The following is a 24,518-nucleotide window of genomic DNA, read 5'->3' on the forward strand; positions in this document are numbered from 1 at the left end:
TGCTACTCTCAGCAGTCATCAAAGTTTGAAATGCTTTTCTTAAGAAACAAGTCTCCACATAAGTAAGCAACTATGAGCCAGAAGTGGGTTATTTTGGTGCAAGTGTTCTCTACAGGGGCTTGAGAGGTGATGTAACGTTGGACAATCTTCACTGTCTTTTATTTTCACACCCTTTGATAACCACTCTTCCGAGACAGCTTCTGGTTTCTGCACTGTACCTGTGAGAAAAGTATACTGTGGGCCTTTCTCCTCCCATGAGATCTTAGGCAGGCTGCGTCAGCCCTCCTCTTCCACTGGTGCCAGCAGGCATGAGACACTGCTGCACACACAGTAACACTATCTTGCATCTCTCTTTCCTCACCCTGTTGCTCTTACCTCTTTCCCAAATGCTGCACAGTGTTATGACCGCCTCTCATCCTTAATACAATTTCTGTGTTTGTTCTTCTCTGAGGAAAAGAGAGTATCTTTTATTCTTTCAACGTATCCCTTTTCCCATAAAGGAAGCGTAATGGAAGGCAATTGACAACAAATTGTTATGAAAAGGGAAGACACGTGGAACTGCATTGACTTTATGAGTTCACTTTTTCAAACTCTCTGGTCAGGTCTGCCCAACTTCATGTCCAAATCATTCAACTGACAGTAACTTGAAAATGCGTACAATTTTTTCCATATCCTTTTGTTAATAAGCACCTTGCCTGCCACAAGAGGTTGTGCAGACGCACTGATATGTTTTGCCATGCAGCCTGGCATTGCAACTGTAAAAATCTCTCATTCTTTATGTTTAGGTCTCTCTCTCCTACAGACTTCTGCACCTTGTTGAAATAGTGAACTACCATAAATGTTAAAGGAATAGTAAACTTTAAAACAAGAAAGGTGGGCATGGATAGACAAACCGAGATTCCTTGGCAAATTTATTTACAGGTCTTATGCATATTCTTTCTGCAGGAGTAAAAAAATTAACAACCAGGAGACAAAATACCAACTTAAGTCACTACACGCATGAAGATGACTAGGCAAATAAAAACACGGGTACTGATCTGCAGCCACCAAAGGCCTACTTTTTGCAAAAATAATGTTTTCCACAATCTTGTTATTAGGTAATCAATAATTCTGATGTAAATAATGTATCATTCTTAGGATGAATGGGCCCATGTGAACCTCATGATGTTCAACAAGGTCCTGTACCTCAGTTGCAGCAATCCCCAATATCAATACAGACTGAGTGATGAATTGATAATTAGATATGAGCTGTTAAATTTCATTTGCAGCTCAGAATACCAATCATATCCTGGGCCACTTAAGAAGAAGAGTGGCCAGCAGGATGAGGGAGGCGATTCTCCCCTTCTACTTTGCTCTGGTGAGACCCCACCTGCAGTATTACATCCAGCTCTGGGGTCTCCAGTACAGGAAAGACATGGACCTTTAGAACTCATCCAGAGGAGGGCCACAAAAATGTTCAGAAGGCTGGAACACCTCTCCTGTGAAGAAAGGCTGACCATGCTGGGGTTGAAGGTGGGTTCAGTAGATGAAAGTGCTGTTTAAATAACTTAATTCCCTTTTATGACAACACTCACCTAGTTGACAAGGGAAGCTAGTAGGCGTGTAGGATTTGGATTTTAGCAAAGCTTTTGATACTGTCTATCACAGTATCCTTCTGGACAAAACGTCCAGCATACAGCTAAACAAGTCCGTAATACCTTGGGTGAGCAATTGGCTGCTGGGTTGGGCTCAAAGAGTTACAGTAAACAGGGTCACATCAGACTGGTGGCCAGTCACCAGTGGGGTTCCCAGGGCTCAATTTTTGGGCCCATACACTCTAATGTTCTTATAAGACAACCCCAAGTATTTAAAATTATCGTTCTGACCAGCAAAGGAATGTTTCACAGATTGGCATAATTTGCCTTATTTAGTAGTGCCAGGATTAGAGCAGACTGAATTTCTATCATTGCATAACAGTTGCAGCAATTTCTGTTAGCTTCTATATGATGAAGAAGCAACCCAAAACCTAGAATAACTGTTCTGCTGTAATTTTCACTCAGAAAGTTTAAAGGACTTTTTATTAAAGTTAGGTGTGACAAACTTCAGATTCTTTTGCAACCTAATCCCCTGAGACAGACGATTCTGTGACTGTAGCCTGAAATAGGGTCCACGGCCACATGCTTGGACTAAATTCTAAATTAAGTTGTGAAGCAACAACACAACAGTAGACAATGTTTTGGTATCAAAGGCATATACAGCTGAAATTTCGGAGTATTTTTAAAATATGTAACAACTGATGTATCCCCTTTTCAGTGCTAGTCAGTGTTGTTTTAATGGGTTATTATTCTATTATCTAACATGAATAACATGCATCTATTCCATCACCATCTGACAGGCACTGAACCATTTGATGCTTGATTTGTGAACTGATATTCTGTGCGATCAAAATCAGAAAATACTACTTTTTAATGAAATAAATCAAATTTATTTTGGGATTCTGTCTTATGAAATATGTCACACAGCATAAAACTGACCTAAGTTTAGCTAATTTAGCTAGTTTATTAAACCTAACCTCCAAAGATATGTCTCAGTGGTTATTTTACTGATCAACCAAGTCAAACAGCAATAAAACTGAGAGTCATTTATGTAGATCTACTCTTTTAATCCTGCAGAATGCAATGGCAGCGGGCTCAACAACCAAGCTAGTGAATCACTTACTTCAGCTACTTTAGCAAGCAGAGCCTGTGGAAAGGGTATTTCATACCGGTGGTTTGCTTGCATTACCAAAAGGCAGCCACAGCTGAAGGAAGGAAGGGAGGAGGTATTTGAAAAGAGGAGAAGAACATCTTCCAGCAAGTAACACAGCCAATATGAAGCATTTAAACGAAGCTAGGATTGTGACTCTCTCATGTGTGTTCCCTTGTTTCTTTGTTTTCTCTTTCTCTGTCACTTTCATTACTGAGGGAAACTTGCCAGGAAGAGGTTAACATTGACTTTCTTCTTCTGCTACTAAACATACAACCCTCATCCAATGGTAGAAAATCTGCACTCTATTCAGCAGTTTACACATGATTTCCCAGAGGTAAGAGTGATCTCAAATTTTGATCCCTTAACCCAGGTTCAGCGTCCATGGAACTTCACAACCAGCTTAGCACTCTACTATGCACTCAGACAAACTGTTCTCTGCCTCGTGCTTTATCTGGAAACAGCATCAACAGTGACACGTAGGGTTTCAAATCAGACGGAAAAAAAAAAGACTACTTAGCTATTATCAGCTAATATAATTCCCAGAACTCTAGGACATCCTGATCTTCTGCTACCTACAATGTTACTTTACTAGAAAGTAATGATGAATTTGAAAGATGATATGAAAAAAAAAATCACAATTATCTTCCTGCCAAGCTTAGAAACAGTAAAACACTATTGATGTTACTGCAGTACTTGTTGGTATGTAAAGCACAATTCCAGAACACACCAAATATTTTTAGGACCACGATGGGTGAACTTACTGTAGAATTTATAATTTCTTTTAGAATTTGAAAATGCGTTCTGATACAAGAAAAGTAAATAAATACACATGTATTTGAGATAACTAATCAACATTCAGCCATTTATTACTCTGATTTTGCTTGAATCAACATGCTTGTTTACTAATATGCGGATTGAAGGTGTGTGAGTACTATCAGTAACTATGCTGGGTGACAAACTCCAGCTGTTCTGTGCAATAGACAGACTATAACAAATAATAGCCAGATTCGAAGGTAGAGGGAAAAGACCATATAGCAGTGTCTCTCCGCCTCCTCTGTCTATTTTCAACATCCCTGTGGCTGAAGTATTCAGTAGCTAATAAAACTCGGTTCTCTGTAGAAGCACAACTGTTGCTAGTTTGGCCCTCAGGAGCAGTCTGTGGTTCTCCTCTCTACAGCTTTTGACCAGCAGTGCTGCATGACAGTACATGATGGAAAGGAGACAGATGAGTTTCTCTTTCTGAGCTTTTTACACAAAGAAATAGAAAAAAACAACAACAACAAAAAGACATACTGAAACTGAAGGGCAAAACACTCTGGAATGATAAAAACAAATACTTCTTCATCCAATATATAATTAGGCTGGGAGGTTCACTTTTAAGTGAGTTGAGGCAAACAACTGTAATGTTTAAATGTCTATCCTTTTGTGTAAATAACAATAATATCTGAAGTTATAAAGGGTTAATATCAACAAAGGGCATTAAAACTGTCCTTTAAGGTTTAGCTCAGTCTTAAACTACCAATCAGCAAAACGTTATTTTTCTGGTGCTCATTCTGCCACCAGTGACCCAGTGCTGCTTGCTGTCAGCATGGGATACCATGATGCATGGCTGACTTTGGCTGACAATTCCTGTCTGCTTGTGTAACTGGCATATTTATTTTTATCACTATCATACTAAATGTCCTTATCATAATCAGGACCAGTTGCTCTAATTAAATGTACTGTTAAACAGCCCCTACCCTGAAATGTTTGCCATCTAAAACACTAGAAAATAGAATTTCTCACTAACACTTTCCATTCTTTCATCACAACTGCAAAGGCCTAACACAAAACATGTTCCCAAAACAAACAACACAAGCACTAACATAACTTTGGCAAACAAAAACTGGAAAGAAAATTGGTTTCCTTTATTTAGCTGCATATACTAATGGTGTTTAGGAATGGGCTTTGCATTTCTTCAAAGCAGATGCACTGAGCTTGCTCTTTTCATGTAATGTTCTGAAAGTCACTTCATACAGAACTAAAAGACACAAGCCATTATGAACATTCATCCCAGGATGAGAAATATTTAGGATTAATGTGTTCCAAAACATCTAAATTTGTCGCCAGTTTTCATTTTCCAGAAGTGTCTAGTATCTTCCTTCATGCTGCCATGAAATCACACACAGCAAATACATGAGATAAACTGTCCCAACCAAGAAATTGTCCTAGTGGGGTGAACATTTTGTTCAAGCCTTGCCAGGTTTGAAATACTCATATGCCTAGGCTTATTTCCAGACCTTGAAAGTCTGGATGAGTTTCTTTCCCCTGCTCCCTCTCTACCTTTTTCTTAGTGACTGAAACGCTTGCCTAGCACACAACCTAATAATTTAAACCCTTTATTTAATTAGCAATTGCACACAGACCAGGAAAATGGAAAAATCTATCACACATTTGATACTGTGCTAATTCCAGGTCACATTTTACATTTTATAATTTATTGCTACTGGCTAGCGAAAGTTGAGCATCTAATTAAAATCTTGCATCCTATCATTGAAACAGGAGTCTTCTAAGTCTGAATGGGCCAAAGTTTGCAGTTGGTTTCTTAAGGCAGGAAGCACTGACGGGACAGTAGTAAGGTATTGTATAAAAAACAAGTACTGTGTGATTTATGAGTTCATTCCTTGTTCCACTGGTGTAGCTTCTGGGACATCCCAAATAGTACAAGAATCAAATAGAAGCAGATAGGGAGAGCCTGCCCAGAAGGCTCAGGTACTACAGACCACTATGATTACTGCTACTACTACTACTGCCGTGCTCCAAGACTTTTCTGCTCTAGAAACTACTGAGGCAATTCTCAGTGAGGAAGCAAACTTGTGGTCAGCAAGCCGTGTATTACTCAGATTCCCCATTACCTCCTGATATGCCTGGATTCACGTCTACATTAAAGGAACATGTAAAAGATCACTTATTTTCCAAAGTCTGAAAAGGATACACTGTGATTGAAAATAGGTTCCTGTCTCTGCAATTCCCGATTTTGAGGTTTTTGCAGAACCCCTATTTGCTATGGAACTTACAACAGATGAGAATTTGGCCCCAGGTTTAAAAAACAAATTATTGCCACTTTTCCCATGGGAATGGAATAGAAAAGTATTGTTTTTCCACTGGTTTCAGAGATGTCTTTGTCTATCATCTTCCAGAAGACTTTTGCACATCATCAACTCAGTGATTGCTGGAACTGGGAGACAAAATCGACCACAGATAAGGCTAAAACACATAGTATTCTATCCTGATCTTATGGTTCAACGGAGGGTGCTGTTTCTTGTCCTCACTAAACAGCACTACGTATTAAAATGTCAGATGTAGGAAACAATTTGGAGTGTGTTGTCACAGTCTGTTTTGTCAACATCAATTTTATAAGCACATGAAAGAAAATACAAAAGAAACATGCAGGATGGAAAGTTGCATTACATTTTCAATACTACAATACAGAAGGCATCGGAGTCAGCAGTAAGACATGAAGTTTGGGTCTGGAGTATTTTTTCATACCCTTTATCAGAAATCAGTTAGTATTTATCATATATACTATGTTTACTGCAGGTAATTTTTTTTTTCCTAAAGTAGATAGAAATAATATTTGCTAGAAGCATTTTGCAGGTAAAACTTACATATAACAGATTGGAAATGATGTCAAATGACTTGTTCATTTTCAATTGCAAGCTAGTGACTAGGGAGAAATAAAATTTCAGGTGCCTGACTGGTACCCAGGCTTCACCTTTGCACTGGGCCATTCTACTTCTGCCTGTTGGAGAGGGTTTGCTGATATGGAAGACTGAAATTACCCGAAAGGTAATTCACAAGATATCTTCAGCAGAAACATCATACTTTCTTATATAGCTCAGGATGCCATGTTCATGGTGAACGTGATGCTTTTATAGTCTTAGTGTGGCTGAGACTGTGTTAAACCTAGTGAGTTAACTGTAGTTTGGTACAAGAGCATGAAAAATCTTACCACTTAAATGATGAAAGTGTAGTGATGTTTCCCTTTTCAGTAGCTGGCAGCCTTGCAAGTTGTCCAGGCAACTTTTTAATCTCTATAGCTTCTTACTATATTCTGAAAGATAGTTGCCTTATCAAACACGTTGGCTGTTTGACTGAATTAAAAAAAGCACCAAAATTTTTTGACATGGAGTTGGAAATTTTGGCGTAGTTCAAGCCTGGTGGCTTCTTATGGCCTGACTCATACAAGTAGGTTGAATTCTCCCATCAGTAAAGTAAAAAGCATTCACCCACTTACTTGCTGCTCAGGCAGCGTCTCAGTGAATACGAAGCCCCTCCTCCACAAGTGCGTGAACATTCACTCCACGAACCCCAGGCATCCCACAGTGAGTCTCGATCTTCTTCCGAGCGAGCTGTTCTGGAGCTCTGAGGAGAGGGAGAAGGGAAAAAAGTCAGGAAAAATAATTTCAAGGACAAAAAATATTGTTAGTTTAACCTTTCTTTTTACTGGATATCATCTTGGTCACTGCAAGCACTGAATAAACCTGTTATTCTCTGACATTCCTACTGATTGGCAGCCAGTTCTTGTAGTGGGGGTTTCTGTGTGAACTTACTTTCATCCTTTGCGTATCATACCCTGTCTCAATTTGAGACTGGATATGACTATTATAAAATAGCACTTTGGACAACAGTGAAGCAAGGAATTTTTCCTGATTAAAAAGAAGAGATGGAGTATTGTAGACATTAGAAATTGTGCTTTGAAGTTTTGTTGCTGTTTTAGAAACTACGAAAGGGCGTATTAAAAAAATTACTTCCAAGATGCTCTTGAGGAAAAGAAGAATCACAACATAGTGAATCATCATGATACAAAGACATTCAACATAACAACATTCATGCACTCATCTAAGGAACTGGAACTATAGTTACTTCTTCTCTGTCCAAAGATCTGCTATAGAACTTCCTGGACAAAGATTCCCTAATTGTTTCATCCCTACTATTCGCTGACTTAAAAAAGAAAGTTCACACTGCCTCAAGAGCTAAAGTTCTCCAATGCCAGGCACAGACCCAGGCAGTGCTATTGTTAATGCCAGTGGTTGGGCACAAACAGCTTTATAGAGAAGCAGCACTGATGAACTCAAAAATGCTCAGCTTTTCTGGGATTAACTCATAAATGAACACCAGTATCTGCCTCAACTAACACAGTCATGCATTTTGTCTTCATTCATGCAAATGCACCTTGGAAACAGATCTGTAGGGACACTAATGATTTAACCATTTATGCAGATATTGTCCCTCATGGACAATGTGATTTTGCTGGAAGAAACTGAATAACCTACAGAAGCATGCAAAGGTGCATGGAAAATGACAGTGTCTGATGGGGACCAGGCAGTGGTTCTCCCCCAGAGCTGGGCTTGTGCTGTGGGCCAACACCTGGTGAATAGCATTTCTAACTGTATTTGGCACAAAGGAGAAGGCAAGACAACTGTATGAGGGAGACTTTGGTGGTACACTTTCAACAGAGAAACATCAGCAACCATCATTGCTAGCCCATGTTAGAGGGATCAGCATTAGCTTTCAACACCAAGGGATTATTTGAGACACAGAGGTAGCTCAACACTGAAATATTTTTATCTTCAGTGAAGTTGTATAAAAGTTTCATTATGAAATCTGAAACCTGGTGGAATATACCAGTCTTGAATATTGGTTTTAGAGGCAAAAAAAGAAAATGTTGTTGATGATTTAGGGCTGTGAACTGTTTCAATATACATCTGTTTAAGGGAGATACTGAATTTGTCACACATAACTGAGATCCTAAACTGAACAGTCTGTGTCTGTAGAGCAAACGGCTAAGCCTTGCACGTTAGGATGTGAAATGTGTGTTAATTGGGATTTATGAAGGTAAGAGGTTAAATATTCAGTATACTTTAAGGTGCCAGAAATGTATTATATTTGCTAGCTGTTAACAATGAGAGAATTTTCCAATATGGAAACCATTTAGTCCTATAAAATTCTGCAAGGGGATTGCAGTTCACCTACTAGTGTTGTCTACAGTGCTGAATAAATAGCCAGGCATAAGATTAGCTGAAGTGAAAACCCATGTCTTTTATTAGCTGTCTCTATACTCAGCTCAGCAATAAGGCCAAAGTCCCACACTGAGCTCTGTTGTCCTGAAACAGAATGTCTGTAGTCTCAGCGTTGTATGCAACTCCACCCTCTGACAGTCATTAGCTCCAGGCACCTGAAGAATGAAAACATCCAAGGTTCCATGTGACTCTTCCTGCCCTGAAGTGAGTCATTAGCTCATGGATCAGTACTTGGCTTACGCAGGTTGACAGAGTAATTGTATCGTTATATTCCTTCCAAAAGCCTGATACTACGCTGAGATACACTGGTACAATAAATTAGTGGTAACTAAATGACAGTTGATCACATTAAACCTGCTTAAGTGAGCTCAGACTGTACGACCAATTAGCAAACTTTGATGGAGAGAGATTGTTTAAAGAAAAAAAAATTAAGATTTGCATGACACTTGTCCAGCTTTTTTCTCTTTTTTCCCTCTCTTCCCATGATTGCTTTTATGAAAGTAGTTCAAACCTGATCTTGAAGAAGTGGCCAGTCTGTTCGGGCGAATGGGTTAAAAAAGAAACTATTTTCCTCTCTGCAAACACACTAAATATGGTTATTTCTTTTGAAAGGAAGAGTTCAGTGAGTACGGTCACCTCCAGGACCAGCGCGCAGTAACACACCGGACTGTCCACTCAGCCACAGCTCCCTGGCATTTCACAAAGGTCACCTGCTGCATTCCTCATGCTGCTGCTCACAGACCCTTCAAGGGCACAAGTGCTGCTTTTTTCAAACCAGAGTGTTTTAAAAGGCAAATACAAAAATTCCACTTAAATACAGTTGAATCTATTTGGCTTCCTGATACAAAGAAGGCCAACCCTTTTGAAAGACCTTTAGGATCTGGTCCAAAGCACGCAGAGGTCAAAGTAATCAAATTAAAGGTGTTCAGGAGCAAAACGTGAAAAGATGGGCTGAAAAGGGGACACAACACAGTTTGTAAAGATTGTTTTTTAATTAATCAAATAAATCTTATGAATGAGAAAGAAGTTAAACCAAGCAGGCAGAAGGCAAGCTTTGTTCAAACAGCTCTGCTGAAGCACCTTCACTCTGATCCTGCTGCCCTGTCTTAGCACTTTTGCCAACTGGAGGTTGCCAGCTATACCAAATAAAATGATTTTTCTATGGTGTGGACAGCCTGTTTCATAGTGCACAGTTTACAGACATTTTAAAAAAGTGTAGCACTTCCTTCCGCAGAACAGCTTTTGGAAGATAGTTTAGGTGGGTAATTGAATCTGGTTTTTGTTGAAGTAACATTTAGTATGATATTGTATAATTTTGTTATGGATCTGCTGATGGGAAAAGAAAGGTAAATTAATTTAGTTTGTGAGAGATGTCAGAGGATTTGCCTAATGAGTGTATAACAACTACTTGACACTTTCAATTTGTCTCACCTTATTAAAATGCAAAAGGATTTAATTTCAACTTAATAATTGGAAGGCTAAATGTAAAAACTAAAGTAACAGAAGTGATCAAATCCTGACTATGGCCAGATGTGATCCATCCTCTCAATTCAATCTCATTACCATGTATATGTGAGATCAGAGGAGAGACATGCCAGTTTACTGAGGTCATTTCAGCTGACTGCAAGTGTATTTTTTATAAAATTAAAATGTGTGTTTGCACTTTTATTCCACTAAAAAGAAAATGCGCGTCTGTGTTTTTAGTTTACAAGGAAACAAATATCTTCAAAATGCAAATGAGTGCTTGTCCTGATCATTCACCACTGGTTAAAAGTCCAAAGACATAATTAAAAGTGATTGCAAGGTAAAGTCACAAGAACTGAGTGATCTTACCTCATCAAAAATTATAAGCATCAGCACAGCTAGACATTCTAAGGGTCCAAATTTTTCTGAAATAAATTGTACTCCCACCCAGAGGAGAGCCATGTGCCTGTTATTTGCATTCCAAGATTTGTTATAAGACCTATATATTCCCAGAAAGCATGTGATCTCAAGCTGGAACAGGATCCAAGTTTTCTTTTAACAAGTGGAATAAACATAATTCTTCTCAACTCCATCCATGTTTAATGTTAAAGAAAGTAGAGTGGTTTTCCCTCCTGTGAACTACACAGTTAAGATTGAGCTTGAAATTCTAGCAATGCCTGAAAAGCCATTTTAAATCTGAAGACTGTCTATTGCAGCTTCAAAGGATATATACCATCACTAGCTAAGAATCCACTGCGTAGCACAGGTTTTTCAAAAGTAGCTTATACCACTAATTAGTAATTTCTACCCACTTTCAACAAAGCAAACTAAACTGAAGAGCCTTCATTAAAATACTCCTGATAACAGTTAAGAACACTGCAGTGTTCTGCGACACAAGAACTCCTACAGTACTCCTTTAAAGACCTACAGTTCCTGCCATAAAGAGTAAACAAAACAAACAAACAAATATAAAAGACAAACAAAGGAGAGAAAAAAAGCAGGGGGGTTATATGCCTTGAAAGTTGCAAGGAGTAAAGCTACCACCACCTAAATCTTCCTTTAAGTAACACTCACCTCTTAGAAGAAGTCTTTTATCTCTGCCAGAAGTACATCAAGTTCATGCTTCTTGAAATGCCAGTGTATGCCAGAGGTAAAATGCACACAGTCATCAAGGCTCATTATGACCTGCTGCAAGCATCAGAAGACTTCCTTCCCCTTTCTGTACATTCTAGGTGGATCTCAGCTTGATCTTCCCAGGCAACACCTACTGCTTTGCCCACACAAAACTCACAATGTCCTGACATCTACAGCATCAATGGCAGAAAATTCACCTGCAAGTGATTTGCTTATCAATGACCTACATGAAACAAATGTCTGCTAGCACTAATCAAAATCAGCTCTTTCTTTATCCCTCATTACCTAACACACACTTAACCTAAAGGTGATCCACCCAACACAGCAGCTCCAGAGGAAACAGTCATGAGGACTCTCAAAGAGTTCCCTAATGAGAAAGAAAATGAACTCCTGTGCTTCTGCACAAGAAAGCAAGAAGGATCACATGTACAAAATGAAATCACTGTCAGTGGCTAGGGCATTCAGGTGAAGACGCTTACAAAAGAAGAAAAAAGGCTTTAAACTATGAATTGAACAAAGGACTTCTTGTAATATAAACAAAAAAAATCTGACACAATTAAGTAAGACTAAAAGAGTTAGGTAACCACTTTTATTCTCAAAAAAAAAAAAAAATCCAGCTTCAGTGTTTAACAGTAATTTCTGAATTTATTAAAGAGTTATAAGGTGCTTAAGTTATATCCTGTGAGATGAATAACAGGGTTCTCCTACCCTCCTCACTAACACACAGGGCATAGAAATAATTTAAACTCGCTGGAATAGTATGCAAAAAACAGAACAAGTTTCACACACCCTTAAATCACAACAGCTGCTTGGCCATCCAGGAGCTGCAACCCTGACGAGAGAACCATGTTTCTTCTAAGGGCATGTGTGTACATATGTGTGTGGATGCACAGAGGGAGAAACATGAAGAGTAGCAATACTCTTACTCATATCCTGAGACCTATAAAAGGAGTTCAGCCTTAAGAAAATAAATCTTAGTCACATATTGGAATTGAATTTAAAATTTTGTTTGGAACTGTGCTATCCCTACAGAATCAAACTACTTGTCAGTGTCACACAGAAAAGAGTGCATATAAATGCAGATCATGCTCTTTAATTACTCCTCAGTTTTCAAGGATTCCAGTCTTCCTCCTCATTCAGTAAAATGTTGCTACAGTCATATTTTTAAAGCAGCCATTGTGCTAGATGAAACAGCAATATAGATAGTGAAAACTGCAGTTAACCTCTTGTTGGACTAAGTCACTGGTACAGACTTTAAGCCACAGCTATTTCCCAGATGATATGCACCTCTGGGTTTGGTTAAGAAATTTAAATCATCTGGTCCTTACCATATCCCCACTGTTTAGGGATATGATGAACTGTCAGTGACAATATGCAAGTCTCCTCTGAGGCCATTGCCTAAACTTGTCTTTTGCTACTGTGAAAATGATATTAGGGACACAAACCCAGTATTTTTCTCTATTATATGGTCTTTCTGCCCTCCCTTTTCAGATACATCCAAGCACATCCCTATATGAAATCTTGCCAAGCCACACATTCTCCCTATTTGAGTAATCCTTCATCATCCTTTGATGTTAGTTTGTCACTGAGGTCAAATATGTACTTCACACTGTACTGAAATGATGTCTGTAGTGAACTAGGAAGAAATTGCTCTCAGCACTTCTCTAGGTGTGTAACAGCAGGAGATAAGGCCAGTGACATCATGTCTTTTTAAGAAACATATATTTCAAAATTTCAGCTGATGTAAATACATGGTTTATAAGATTTAATTTGCACAATGTTGTGTATCTTTGTTGCATTCCATCCAAGGTAACAGCTGGATTACAGCTGAGCTGGGAAACTGCTTGGAAATCTCTGGCTTTTGAAGGAAGGCAAGGCAGAGCAAAATCACAGCCAGTTGAATTAATATCGGTAATTACTGTCAAACAAAATGTTAACATGCAAGACATTCCTGACTAGTTATTGAAACTTTTCAGAGCAATTATCTCGGAAACATCACAAGTAAAATATTCTGACATGTCCAGTTTGCAATGCACAAAAACCATGTTTAATATATCTAGGCAAAGAGCTCCACATCATTTTAAACAGTACTGTACGACAGAAGAACATCACTTTTCCAGAATGACTGTACCATACTGAAGAAAGAGCTTATTAAAATGTCTTATCCTTGTGAGAAGCATAATTCCCTCAAAGCACTAGGATTCCCCGTTACAATAGTTGTCCTCCAGCTCCAAGTAGTTATCTGCCTATTTCATGCACCTTATGAAAGCAGAGGTCCTCAAGCCAGCCTTAGCAGTACAGTCAAAGACTTAACAGGAATGAACATTGACATATTTTCTTTTCCCAAGGGGTCTACTTGAGGGTCAGGATGGATGAACACTGTTTAGCTGGTGTGGTAGATAGCTTATCTTCCCATTATCCTGACTTTATTCGCATGTAAAGACGAAGAGAGGACTTCAGCCGCTAGACCTGCCACCCACTCAACCTCCAGAAGGACCACACAAGCCAGAAAAACCTGCCTACCTGGCATTCTTACTGGAGTAACAGGAGTTCTGCTCTCACAGATGTTAAAAGAAGATGAAAAGAGAGTATGTTGTTGTGCCCAAGCTGCCAGAGCTGTTTACTGCACCTGAGATGCTGAGCGACCACAGGTACAATTGCTTCCATGATAAACAACCTCCTGCTGTTCCATATGGCCAAATAGAAAGGACGCCTACAGAACTGTTCAAACTACTGTTAAAGCATTGTTTTCTCTGGCAAACAACTTGGAAAGAAAAGTAGCTGCAATGAGTATCAGATGTCTTGAGGTAGAAATGGCTATACTTTGTACACTGGCTCCCCTGCTCCCTGGAGGGCAGCTGCTCCCTCCTACTGGGTGTGGGGCTGTGACTCCAACAGTACCAGCCCACCTGCCCCAGGCTTCCACAATCTTGGAAATTAACTGAGGAATTTTTGTCTCCTTTGCACTTGCAAGACGAGGCAAAAGGCTTGTGAGGGGATCAAGGGACTATTTCCTATTGAAAACCCCTGGCACAGGGAACCCATGATCTGAGTGTCTTCACGCCCCAAGGAAGGCACTAGCACAGAAGCACGCACATGTGAGGGTATATACGGTAATTGGGTAATTACTTTATGCTCAGACTTTGCTAGTGCAGACAGGCCAGGATTTTTTTTTTTTTTTCAGCCCCTTAAAAAGGAATGAACAAAAAAGTCCAAATCTCCTTCTGTGTGTAGTTTTTAATTTACTCCTTCTTCAGGATCAAAACCATCCATCACATAAAAGAAATAGGGGAAGACACCTTGATGAGGAGAGAAGACGAAATCTCACTGAGATCCTTATTCTCCTTCTGTGTACACAGGCAAGGTGAAGAGCAATAGGTGGGCAATTTTTTCTTTACCCTGAAGGAAGACACCTGATACAAATACAGCTAGCTGAGTTCCTGGGGATATAAGTAAAAATTTGCTGGTTCAGTCCTTTCAGCTCTGTGTTCCTTTTTGTCTTTTGACAGCACAGTTGTGCAAGGCAGGCTCATTTCTAAGGGAACAGAAAAAGGGAAATTATGACACCTTTTCCTTTTGTACAGGAAAGCCAAGGTTCATTGAGGGGGAAATAACCCCTCCTCCCTTCCTAGCCATATATGATCTGATACGGGTATTGCACAAGTAATGAGGACAAAGTGTCACACTGAACTCTGTTGTCTTGAAAACAGAATGCCTGTAGTTTCAGTGTTGTACACATTTCACCCTCTGACAGTCATTAGCTCCACACATCAAGTGCTCTCTGAAGGATAACAACATTGCCAGTGCTGTCCCCATACTCCCATGGGATTCTTCCTGCCCTGAAGCAAGTCATATAGCAGTATATTTGCAGTCTTTTAGAACTTATAATAGTGTCTACACAGCTTCCAGTCTGCAACAAAACAGGGAAGAAATGATAAACAGCCATCTCAGGACTTTAGGAGCCATTCCCAAACCTGGACTGGAAGTTGTATCCCAGGAGAAATGTGCCAATTGTGAACTCATTTCTTCTCCTAAAAGGGCAGTAGCCAGCTGGGGGGGTGGGGTTGCTGGCAGAGGATGGAGCTGACACCATATCACTTCAACACGCTGCATGCTGTGCTCCTTATAACATTTTATAACAGTGCCTTATAAAACTCAGATCAGTCCTATCTCTCACTCCACTTACTCATATGAAAATATACACCAGGACAGTGATGTGAGTACAAGAGCTTTCTTTCTTGCTCTCACAGACCCAAGTTACAACACCCTGTTGTATTTAAATCCTACCGTGTGGTGTAAACACCAGGCATGGGTGATCCAATACAGACCAGGTCCAAGCTGGCTCAGCCTCAGACTTGTCGCCTAATTGACTCAGAAGCGTTTTTGAGGCTAGGACTGGTTCAGATGCAGGGTGGGTGAAATCACTTTCCAGAACATGGAACCCACCCAACAGTATGGGTTCAAAAGTGCATGCTGCACTCAAAGACTTCGGGTTTGCCTTCCACAGAGCAAAAACTGCCAGCGGCGAAAGAGACCACAAAGGTGCAGATAAAGGAAAAGAGAGAAAAGTAAAATGGTTATCTGTGACAAAGCTTATTGTATGCCAAGTGTTTCCTAAGTGGTGAGAAGTGAAAGCTGTTCGCTCGCTGGGCTGTGTTCGCCAACCAAGAAAAAATGGCCAACGTATGGCTGACACTTCTAGATCCACCAGTGAAGCATTGTCTCCCCCAAAGATGCAGGGTAATACGCTGAAGAAGTGTATATTAGACATTTTCCCTTGCTTTAGTAAACTGACCTTAAGCTTTAGATATTCACCCAGCCCAACTCTCAGTACAGGCCACGACGTCCGACAGTGAGTCCTCTTCTGTGCATCAAACCCCATGGGGACTGGATTCAGAAGCTCTGGTTCTGAAAGTCTGAGCTGAAAAACCTTTTCATATCAGCATAGATTTTAATGGGCTTGTCAGTCCTAGGAAAGCTCAGTCTTCTCTGGAGCAGGTCAGAGCATTAAGACAAGGTACCACAGGTTGCAACAGGAAGATGACACTCTCTGGTCAGGAGGCATTTCAGACAAGGGAGGAGAGGTCTCCAAAGATTTGTGTAATTTCAGATAAACATCTGCAATTATGAGGTTTATTCAAAATAAATGAAGCCTCATATTCTTCTGATGGTCTGCCATCTCCCTCAGTTACCTCATGGAGCTGTGTATGTGTTTATTTTAACAACAAAGGGCCGTATAATGGGTTGAAACATTAAGCCTCAGTGGAGGCAGGAAAACTGGAAGGGAAATATTTTGTAAAAAAATAGGGGGGAAGAGAGCAAAAGATGGGAAGAGAGGAAGAGAGAAAAGAGGGAGAAAGGAAGGGAGAAAGGAAGGGAGGGAGGGAGGGAGAAAGGAAGGGAGGGAGGGAGGGAGGGAGGGAGGGAGGGAGGGAGGAAGGAAGGAAGGGCGGAAGGAAGGGCGGAAGGAAGGGCGGAAGGAAGGAAGGAAGGGCGGAAGGAAGGAAGGAAGGGCGGAAGGGCGGAAGGAAGGAAGGAAGGAAGGAAGGAAGGAAGGAAGGAAGGAAGGAAGGAAGGAAGGAAGGAAGGAAGGAAGGAAGGAAGGAAGGAAGGAAGGGCGGAAGGGCGGAAGGAAGGAAGGAAGGAAGGAAGGAAGGAAGGAAGGAAGGAAGGAAGGAAGGAAGGAAGGAAGGAAGGAAGGAAGGAAGGAAGGAAGGAAGGAAGGAAGGAAGGAAGGAAGGAAGGAAGGAAGGAAGGAAGGGCGGAAGGAAGGAAGGAAGGAAGGAAGGAAGGAAGGAAGGAAGGAAGGAAGGAAGGAAGGAAGGAAGGAAGGAAGGAAGGAAGGAAGGAAGGAAGGAAGGAAGGAAGGAAGGGCGGAAGGAAGGAAGGAAGGAAGGGCGGAAGGAAGGAAGGAAGGAAGGAAGGGCGGAAGGAAGGAAGGAAGGGCGGAAGGAAGGAAGGAAGGAAGGAAGGGCGGAAGGAAGGGCGGAAGGAAGGGCGGAAGGAAGGGCGGAAGGAAGGAAGGAAGGGCGGAAGGAAGGAAGGAAGGGCGGAAGGAAGGGCGGAAGGAAGGGCGGAAGGAAGGGCGGAAGGAAGGGCGGAAGGAAGGAAGGAAGGGCGGAAGGAAGGGAGGAAGGAAGGAAGGAAGGAAGGAAGGGCGGAAGGAAGGGCGGAAGGAAGGAAGGAAGGGCAGAAGGAAGGAAGGAAGGGCGGAAGGAAGGGCGGAAGGAAGGAAGGAAGGAAGGAAGGAAGGGAGGGAGGGAGGGAGGGAGGGAGGGAGGGAGGGAGGGAGGGAGGAAGGAAGGAAGGAAGGGCGGAAGGAAGGAAGGAAGGGAGGGAGGGAGGGAGGGAGGGAGGGAGGGAGGGAGGGAGGAAGGAAGGAAGGAAGGAAGGAAGGAAGGAAGGAAGGAAGGAAGGAAGGAAGGAAGGAAGGAAGGAAGGAAGGAAGGAAGGAAGGAAGGAAGGAAGGAAGGAAGGAAGGAAGGAAGGAAGGAAGGAAGGAAGGAAGGAAGGAAGGAAGGAAGGAAGGAAGGAAGGAAGGAAGGAAGGAAGGAAGGAAGGAAGGAAGGAAGGAAGGAAGGAAGGAAGGAAGGAAGGAAGGAAGGAAGGAAGGAAGGAAGGAAGGAAGGAAGGAAGGAAGGAAGGAAGGAAGGAAGGAAGGAAGGAAGGAAGGAAGGAAGGAAGGAAGGAAGGAAGGAAGGAAGGAAGGAAGGAAGGAAGGAAGGAAGGAAGGAAGGAAGGAAGGAAGGAAGGAAGAGGGTGGAAGGGAAGTGGAAGAAGTAAATAAATAAATAAAACATGTAGAAAGCTCCAGATCCCATGTCATAACAAAAAATAAAGGTGAGATAGGAAAAAAAAATGTTCATGGGATCCTTAGAAATTAACTATAAACCTCAGAGTTTATCTAACATATTTATTCCCCCCTAAATCACCAAGTAATTGATCTCAAATTAATGAATATATTTCTTTAAAGGAAAATACACTCAGTTGTTGAGAGTTTACAGTATCAAGGTGGAGTGGTTTTCTAGGAGTACCAGATTATCTTTTTTCATTATTTTACATTGAATTACAAAGAAGGAAGGACATAAACGTTGTCAGGATATAAGCTATTGCTACTCTCATGCTGCCCTCTAACATTAATGTGATGAAAATATTTATGTTTCTATTGCTTTCACCAAGTAAAAGAAAAGACACATCCAGACTTTGGAGCCAGTATGCTGCCCAGAAAGGGTGTGCATTCCTCTCTATGCCAGTCTTCAACTCTGGTAAAATGTAATAATACACTCCCACTTGCCTTGGTGTTTACTTGCACTGATGGGTGGGTTTGCCTACCAGAGAATGATGTGACTGCTAAAGTTTGGATTAGCAAAGTAGAGTATTACAATTCAAGCTGTGGCAGCTCAGGTTTTTAGTTTCAGAGCTTTCTATTGAATTACTTCCCTCTCCCCTTCAGCTAATTCAGAACTTTCATCTTTAAAACATGGACCTTCAAGGAAGTAACTTGAAAATCTCCCTCTCTCTTTTTAAAAAGTTACAGGAACTATGAAAATGTCATATCCAAAACACATTTACAATCATAATCCATCCACATACCAAAATGAAAAAGGAAAATACAGCCCTGGGCTTGTTAAGGGCAGTTATATTTGCCCTCAACAACAGATGCTTTTAACAGTCCAGGCTGAAAGAAACACAGGGATTTAAATAAGCCAGTAAGTAAGTAAGTAAATAAATAATCCAGCAGTCTAATGCCAACACCAGAACGGTAGGAGACCTTATTGCTTCCTTTATTCCCTTTCATTTTTAGGTCTGTTGATATAGCACAGGATCTGAACAATACCCCAGCAAACTTCAAACAGGGACTGAGATTATGTCCAACAAAGCTAGAAGGGGAAATTTGACACCCCTACAGTACATTCATTTGGAAACAAAATGAGTTATATTTATTTTATGGGGCAGTTTGAATTTATTATAAGTTGCATATAATTTCCTGTCTCATTTCTTGAGCACTCTTGGAATTTATTTCAGGATGTCTTACGTTATCACACACCCCCTTCCCTCCACCCTGACACCCTCCCTGCTGAACTTGCTCTACAAGTAGTCCCTGAAAGGCAGAAATCCCAGGGCAACCTCTAATGGGTTGAAGCTTTGGAAGAAATTCCATAAAGACTGTAAAGGCAAAAATGGAAACAATGTGAAAATTAATGTACTAGAGAACCAGTGAACATACCACTTATTTCTCTACATAACTAGAAAAGAGACTGCTCCTATAAGCAGTGTCCAAATAATTCACAGGTGGCAAAACTATTAGGATTTCTACACATGCTTGCCTTGGAAGAAGATTAAATCTTGCAAGTACACACACTGCTTTCCCTTCCTGGCACGTTTGTCTATGTTGCCTTCCAATTTCACCACAATTTTAGTTACTCTGATAAGAAATTTGGAAAAGCTGGGTTCTGGCAGCAAAAAGGAAAAAAAAAAAAAAGCAATGAAATTCTAATCAGGATATTTAAAGAGAAAAACACAGAAAAAAGCTGGAAATGCACCTGGATTTAATAATCTCTGATATGGTACCATCTCACTGTCAGCGAAGCAGAGAAGGTCCTGGCCTACAGTAGTCTTCAACGTGCACACTCAGATAACAAATACATGACACCCAGCAAAGGTGTTTTGTTGAAAATAAGATAAATTGGCCACTCAAAGGTTTCACAAGATATTCACGACTAGTGTTTTTTGGAGATATTTTAAATGCTCCTGTGTTTGACATCTAAATACCAGATGTAAAAACTCAAAATAAAAGCAGTTATTAAATGAAAAGACTTTAGTACAAATTGTAAGTAGGGGGAATTTAATATAGCGCTATTGCAGTTAACAGAGGCAAATCAATTTATATAGATGAGACTTGCTCTCAAATCTCAGCTAATACTATGCTTACAGACCACTATATTTATTTTAAGAGTTAGTATTCTGAGAAGGTATTTGCCACTTCCAAAACTTTAAACGTTGATGACCCTATCTGATTGAGGGAGAGCATTCAACAGAGACAGGTAAGATACTGCATACAATTATCTTGAATGACAAAAAGAAATATTTGAGAATGGCATCTTTAAAACCATGATACCAACTTTTAAATCCTTCTAATATCTATAATCCTCAACAGACAACCCTCTCTCTTTGTCCCTTTTGCATAAGGAAAAAATTTGGCTGACTAAAAAAATAGATCTGAACATGTACAATGAGTCTTAGTCTGCATGATGGCAAATCTTAGACCTGTGGTGAAATTTTTTACATTCCCTGAGATAGACGGACACCTAAATGATCAGATTGCACTAAACAATGATTGTTATTGGTCTATGTTCAACATGACACAGGGTTAAGGACCTAGAGAAGCTTTTCCTGCCCTCCATGAAATGTCTTCTACCATTTTACCTGAACATACATTTAAGGGCTAGTGGTTGTTATAAGACCCTGAATATCCAAAGCTGGTCATCCATCTGTTAAGACAAGCCTACTGTCTATTGGCTGATATGAAAAGCTGGAGATGCCAAAAGCAGAAGTTAGCCATTCTTGTACATCAGTTTGGAAGAAGTTGTGATTCATACCAGAGTATGGCACAGTGATGGAACTCAAGGTACCATGCAGCCTTTGATTAGCTGCTGTTCACCACATGAGAAGACTTCTTTCATAACTGTCCTTGGCTTGGGCTGGATCAAATAATTTCCTTCTCCTTTTCCTGCTCCCCATCCTGACACCATAGCATCTGGTGATTGATATGTTTTCACTGTTTTTTCACTACCTTCAGCTTTCTGATTGTTACTATAAAGATAACATTATTCTGCTTTCCTCCCTCATACAAGAGAACACGTGCCTCCACATCAACAGACTGCAATTTCCCATTTTTTTCCCATACAGCTCTAACTTTTCTTACAAGCTGAAGAAAATAGCTATGAAAAGCAATAGAAAAAACAGTGCTGTCTGCAGATTTGACAAGACAACACTGTAACAGAAACCATGAGGTTATATTTCGATGGCTAACAACACAGTTATCAAGGATTCAGTTTTTGTTTGCTTCAGTGAGAATTCAGTCGTGCAGAGATTGATAACCCTCTTCTAAAGAATTATTTATCTGGGCATATGGACTACTCAGGCTTTACATTAACTCATGAACCTTCTGAGCATATGAGTTTGTCCAGCTGTCAGATCCATGATTACAGGTGACCATATTCCAATCTTCAGACTCTCTACTGTGTTAATTTCACAGTTTCTTTTATTATTCTTTGCCAGACATATGAATCTAGCAAAAGTCATTAAAACCAAATGTGTTTAACTTTACTGACAGTGGTGAACCATACTCATAGCTCAACAGCCTACATAAAGTACCGACTCCCATTCATTAAAGTCCAAAAGAAAAAAATTCCATCACACGACCTTAGTTCAGCTCATGCAAGCCTTTGCAATTGGTGGAAAAAGAGTAAATAAATTATGTACTTAAAAGAATCTGAAGGAAGAGGTCAATAAAACAATTTTTTTTTTTCAAATAATTGAAACAATTATTTCAATTTCTGGAATTGAAATAGAACTATTCCAGACACCAAATTCTAGAATAATGTAGAATAAAGTGATGAATATACATTCTTAGTAGCATCTAGACCTTGACATAAGAAATTGTTCCAGTTTATAGATGTGAGAGGTTTGGACTATAGCAGCACTGGCCACAAACTGGAATGGTGAGAAATTTTGCACTCCTTCACATGAATAAATCTTAGCTTTGTATAGCTGAACTCTGTAATTCAACGCATCCATACCCAACTGATGTAATTGAATAGCAGTCTGTACATATACATAACTACACAGAAAAATATATGTGTGCACTTTGGACTCTGTATTGGCAAAATCCCTCTCTATACAACTACAATTGCAAAAACTGAGGTGCAGACATACAACAGTAGGTAGACCTATCTACACATGAAAGGAAAAATTTGCAAGTTTCGTACATTCAGATTGAAACAAGAAACATGTATTCATTCCACTGGCTAATTTTGCTTGTGGTCATCCAAGACAAGACCCAGCTAAAAACCAGGGGAATGTAATGCAAAGAGGCTGAAAGGAAGGGACTATTGTATTTGACTATTTTCCATGTACAAATTAGCACAGCAAAAGAAAGAAATCCTGCAGAAAAACACATGTATGCCATTACAGTGTTACTTCTGTAAGTACCACAACAGAACAAAGAGAGCTAAAAAAAGCTGCTGAAAAGATGCAAACAACAAATGCAAATGTGATTAAATGCCCTTCTGACATGAAGTGATTTGACTTCAAGTTTGGATAAACACATGGCTGGTTATGGTTTTGGACACATTTCTTTCGAGTTAGACAACTGTGATTTGCTTGTGCTAGGCTTTTATTTTTAAACCAGTAGAAAGGGTAATCTTCTGAACAGAATGCCTGCTTTCTTTTATTTCACTTAAAAGTGGTGTACTAGTATTTCCTTAGCATGCAAAAGTTCACAGAGCAATGAGCAAAATTCACCAAATACCTGGTCTTGGTCTGGAAAGAGAGAAACTATCTTTGCAGTTTAATTTCAGTCTGATACTACTTTTTCAAGACAGGCATCTAGTGTTACGACTCAGACTCTCAAAAGTGTCTATGAAAGTACTTAGCTCCCAATGATGCCAGGGAAACTTGAAGTCTGAGTATGGAGCAAATTCTAGGGCATTTATCAAAAAAATGACTGACCCCCACAGACCTTCCTCAAGCACCACTCAACTGAAAATGAATACAATTTCTTCTGAAAAACTTTAAGAACCCTGACAGAGTAGTAAGCTACACTCACTACTACACCACTCAAGATGGTATGCCCTGAAGCAACCTATATCTGCTAGCTAACAAGGGGAACAGGAGAGGTTATTGCTGATACTGCCTGCGAGCTTGTCTACCCCCTTAGAATCATGTGTGCATGTGCCCAGGTTATGCAACCTCCTTACAGATGCAAGGATGCCAAATAAAGACTTTAGGTGTTATTTTGCTCTACAGTGTCTTACTGAAAATATAGGAACACGTGATAAATTATTCTAAGACTAATCCTGTAAGAATTTGTTACCTAGCCTTAGTGCTTACACATATGAACTTCTGCTGATGTTACTAGGGTGCTACACGACTAGAGGCTACTCATGTAGCTCAGCGTGGGCAAGACAGAGGTTTTAGATATAAGGTGAAACACATAAATCCAAATGCTGATTTTCATACTTTTCAAACTCATTCCACCTACTTGACTAAAGGCTAATACCTATAAGGCTAACAGCCAGGTCACAGGCCTGATACAATGACTCCTTTTTTTTCTCAAAAACATCCAGGAGCTTTCTACCACTGCCCTGTGTGAAGTCATGCTGCAATAAACTACAGTAGTAACAAGTATACCAGGATATCCTACATCTCTATCTCTGTCCAAGCTATAAGTCAGATTCTTGCATGTTTATATAATCTCCTGCTGAAAGCAAGTGAGAGATTTTCCTGAGTATGGAAGGAGCAAAAGAATGTCCTGATTCGAAAAATAAAGGAAGTTAACCTTTCTTCACATCACTATTCTTAAGGCAGAAAGAAATTTGCTGGGAGGTGTGTGTGGGAAATCTCTTGACGCAGGGTAAGTCATACAAACACAAACTACTATAATATGGAATATAATGCATAATAGTTGGCAACAAAATGCACTATTTATTTTCATGAATTAGGAACTAAGAACTTAATTCACAAGCAGCAGAGTGAAGTACAAATGTTATGAGTATGAGCTTAACATGAGGCCAAACTCTACAGTCCTTACAGTCTTGTTGAGTCATATCTCCTGCTGATCTTCCCCAAATTAGTAATGCAGCATTGGCTCATAATATATTACAGTCCTCAGGTTATAAGCTTCTCATTTTCATAAACAAAAGAAAACCTATGCTAACTTTATGCTGGTTTATGTGAATTCAGTATTTTAAATGAAAATAGATCTTTAAACAACATAATAATTTTAGATCAGTCCAGACAGCATTCTTATTTCCAGTTATTAATTAATATTCAGTGATTTTATATACAAAACATTATTTAAAAAACTATACAATATTTTTTAATAAGCATTTGAATAGGGTTATTCCT

The 24,518-nt window shown here is 39.9% G+C and overlaps 1 protein-coding gene across 1 annotated transcript in view; it reads right to left on the reverse strand.

The window, feature by feature from the left end:
- The window catches only part of ADAMTSL1 (ADAMTS like 1), a 459,478-nt gene that overhangs the window by 169,575 nt on the left and 265,385 nt on the right, over window positions 1–24,518 (reverse strand). Inside the window, exon 3 of the mRNA XM_086479436.1 lies at window positions 7,004–7,131. Within this exon, the coding sequence (XP_086335562.1) occupies window positions 7,004–7,131 (128 nt within the window). The remainder of the gene's footprint in view (window positions 1–7,003; window positions 7,132–24,518) is intronic.

The sequence above is a fragment of the Leptosomus discolor genome, chromosome Z (assembly GCF_034619465.1).
Source record: "Leptosomus discolor isolate bLepDis1 chromosome Z, bLepDis1.hap2, whole genome shotgun sequence".
Lineage (NCBI taxonomy): Eukaryota > Metazoa > Chordata > Aves > Leptosomiformes > Leptosomidae > Leptosomus > Leptosomus discolor.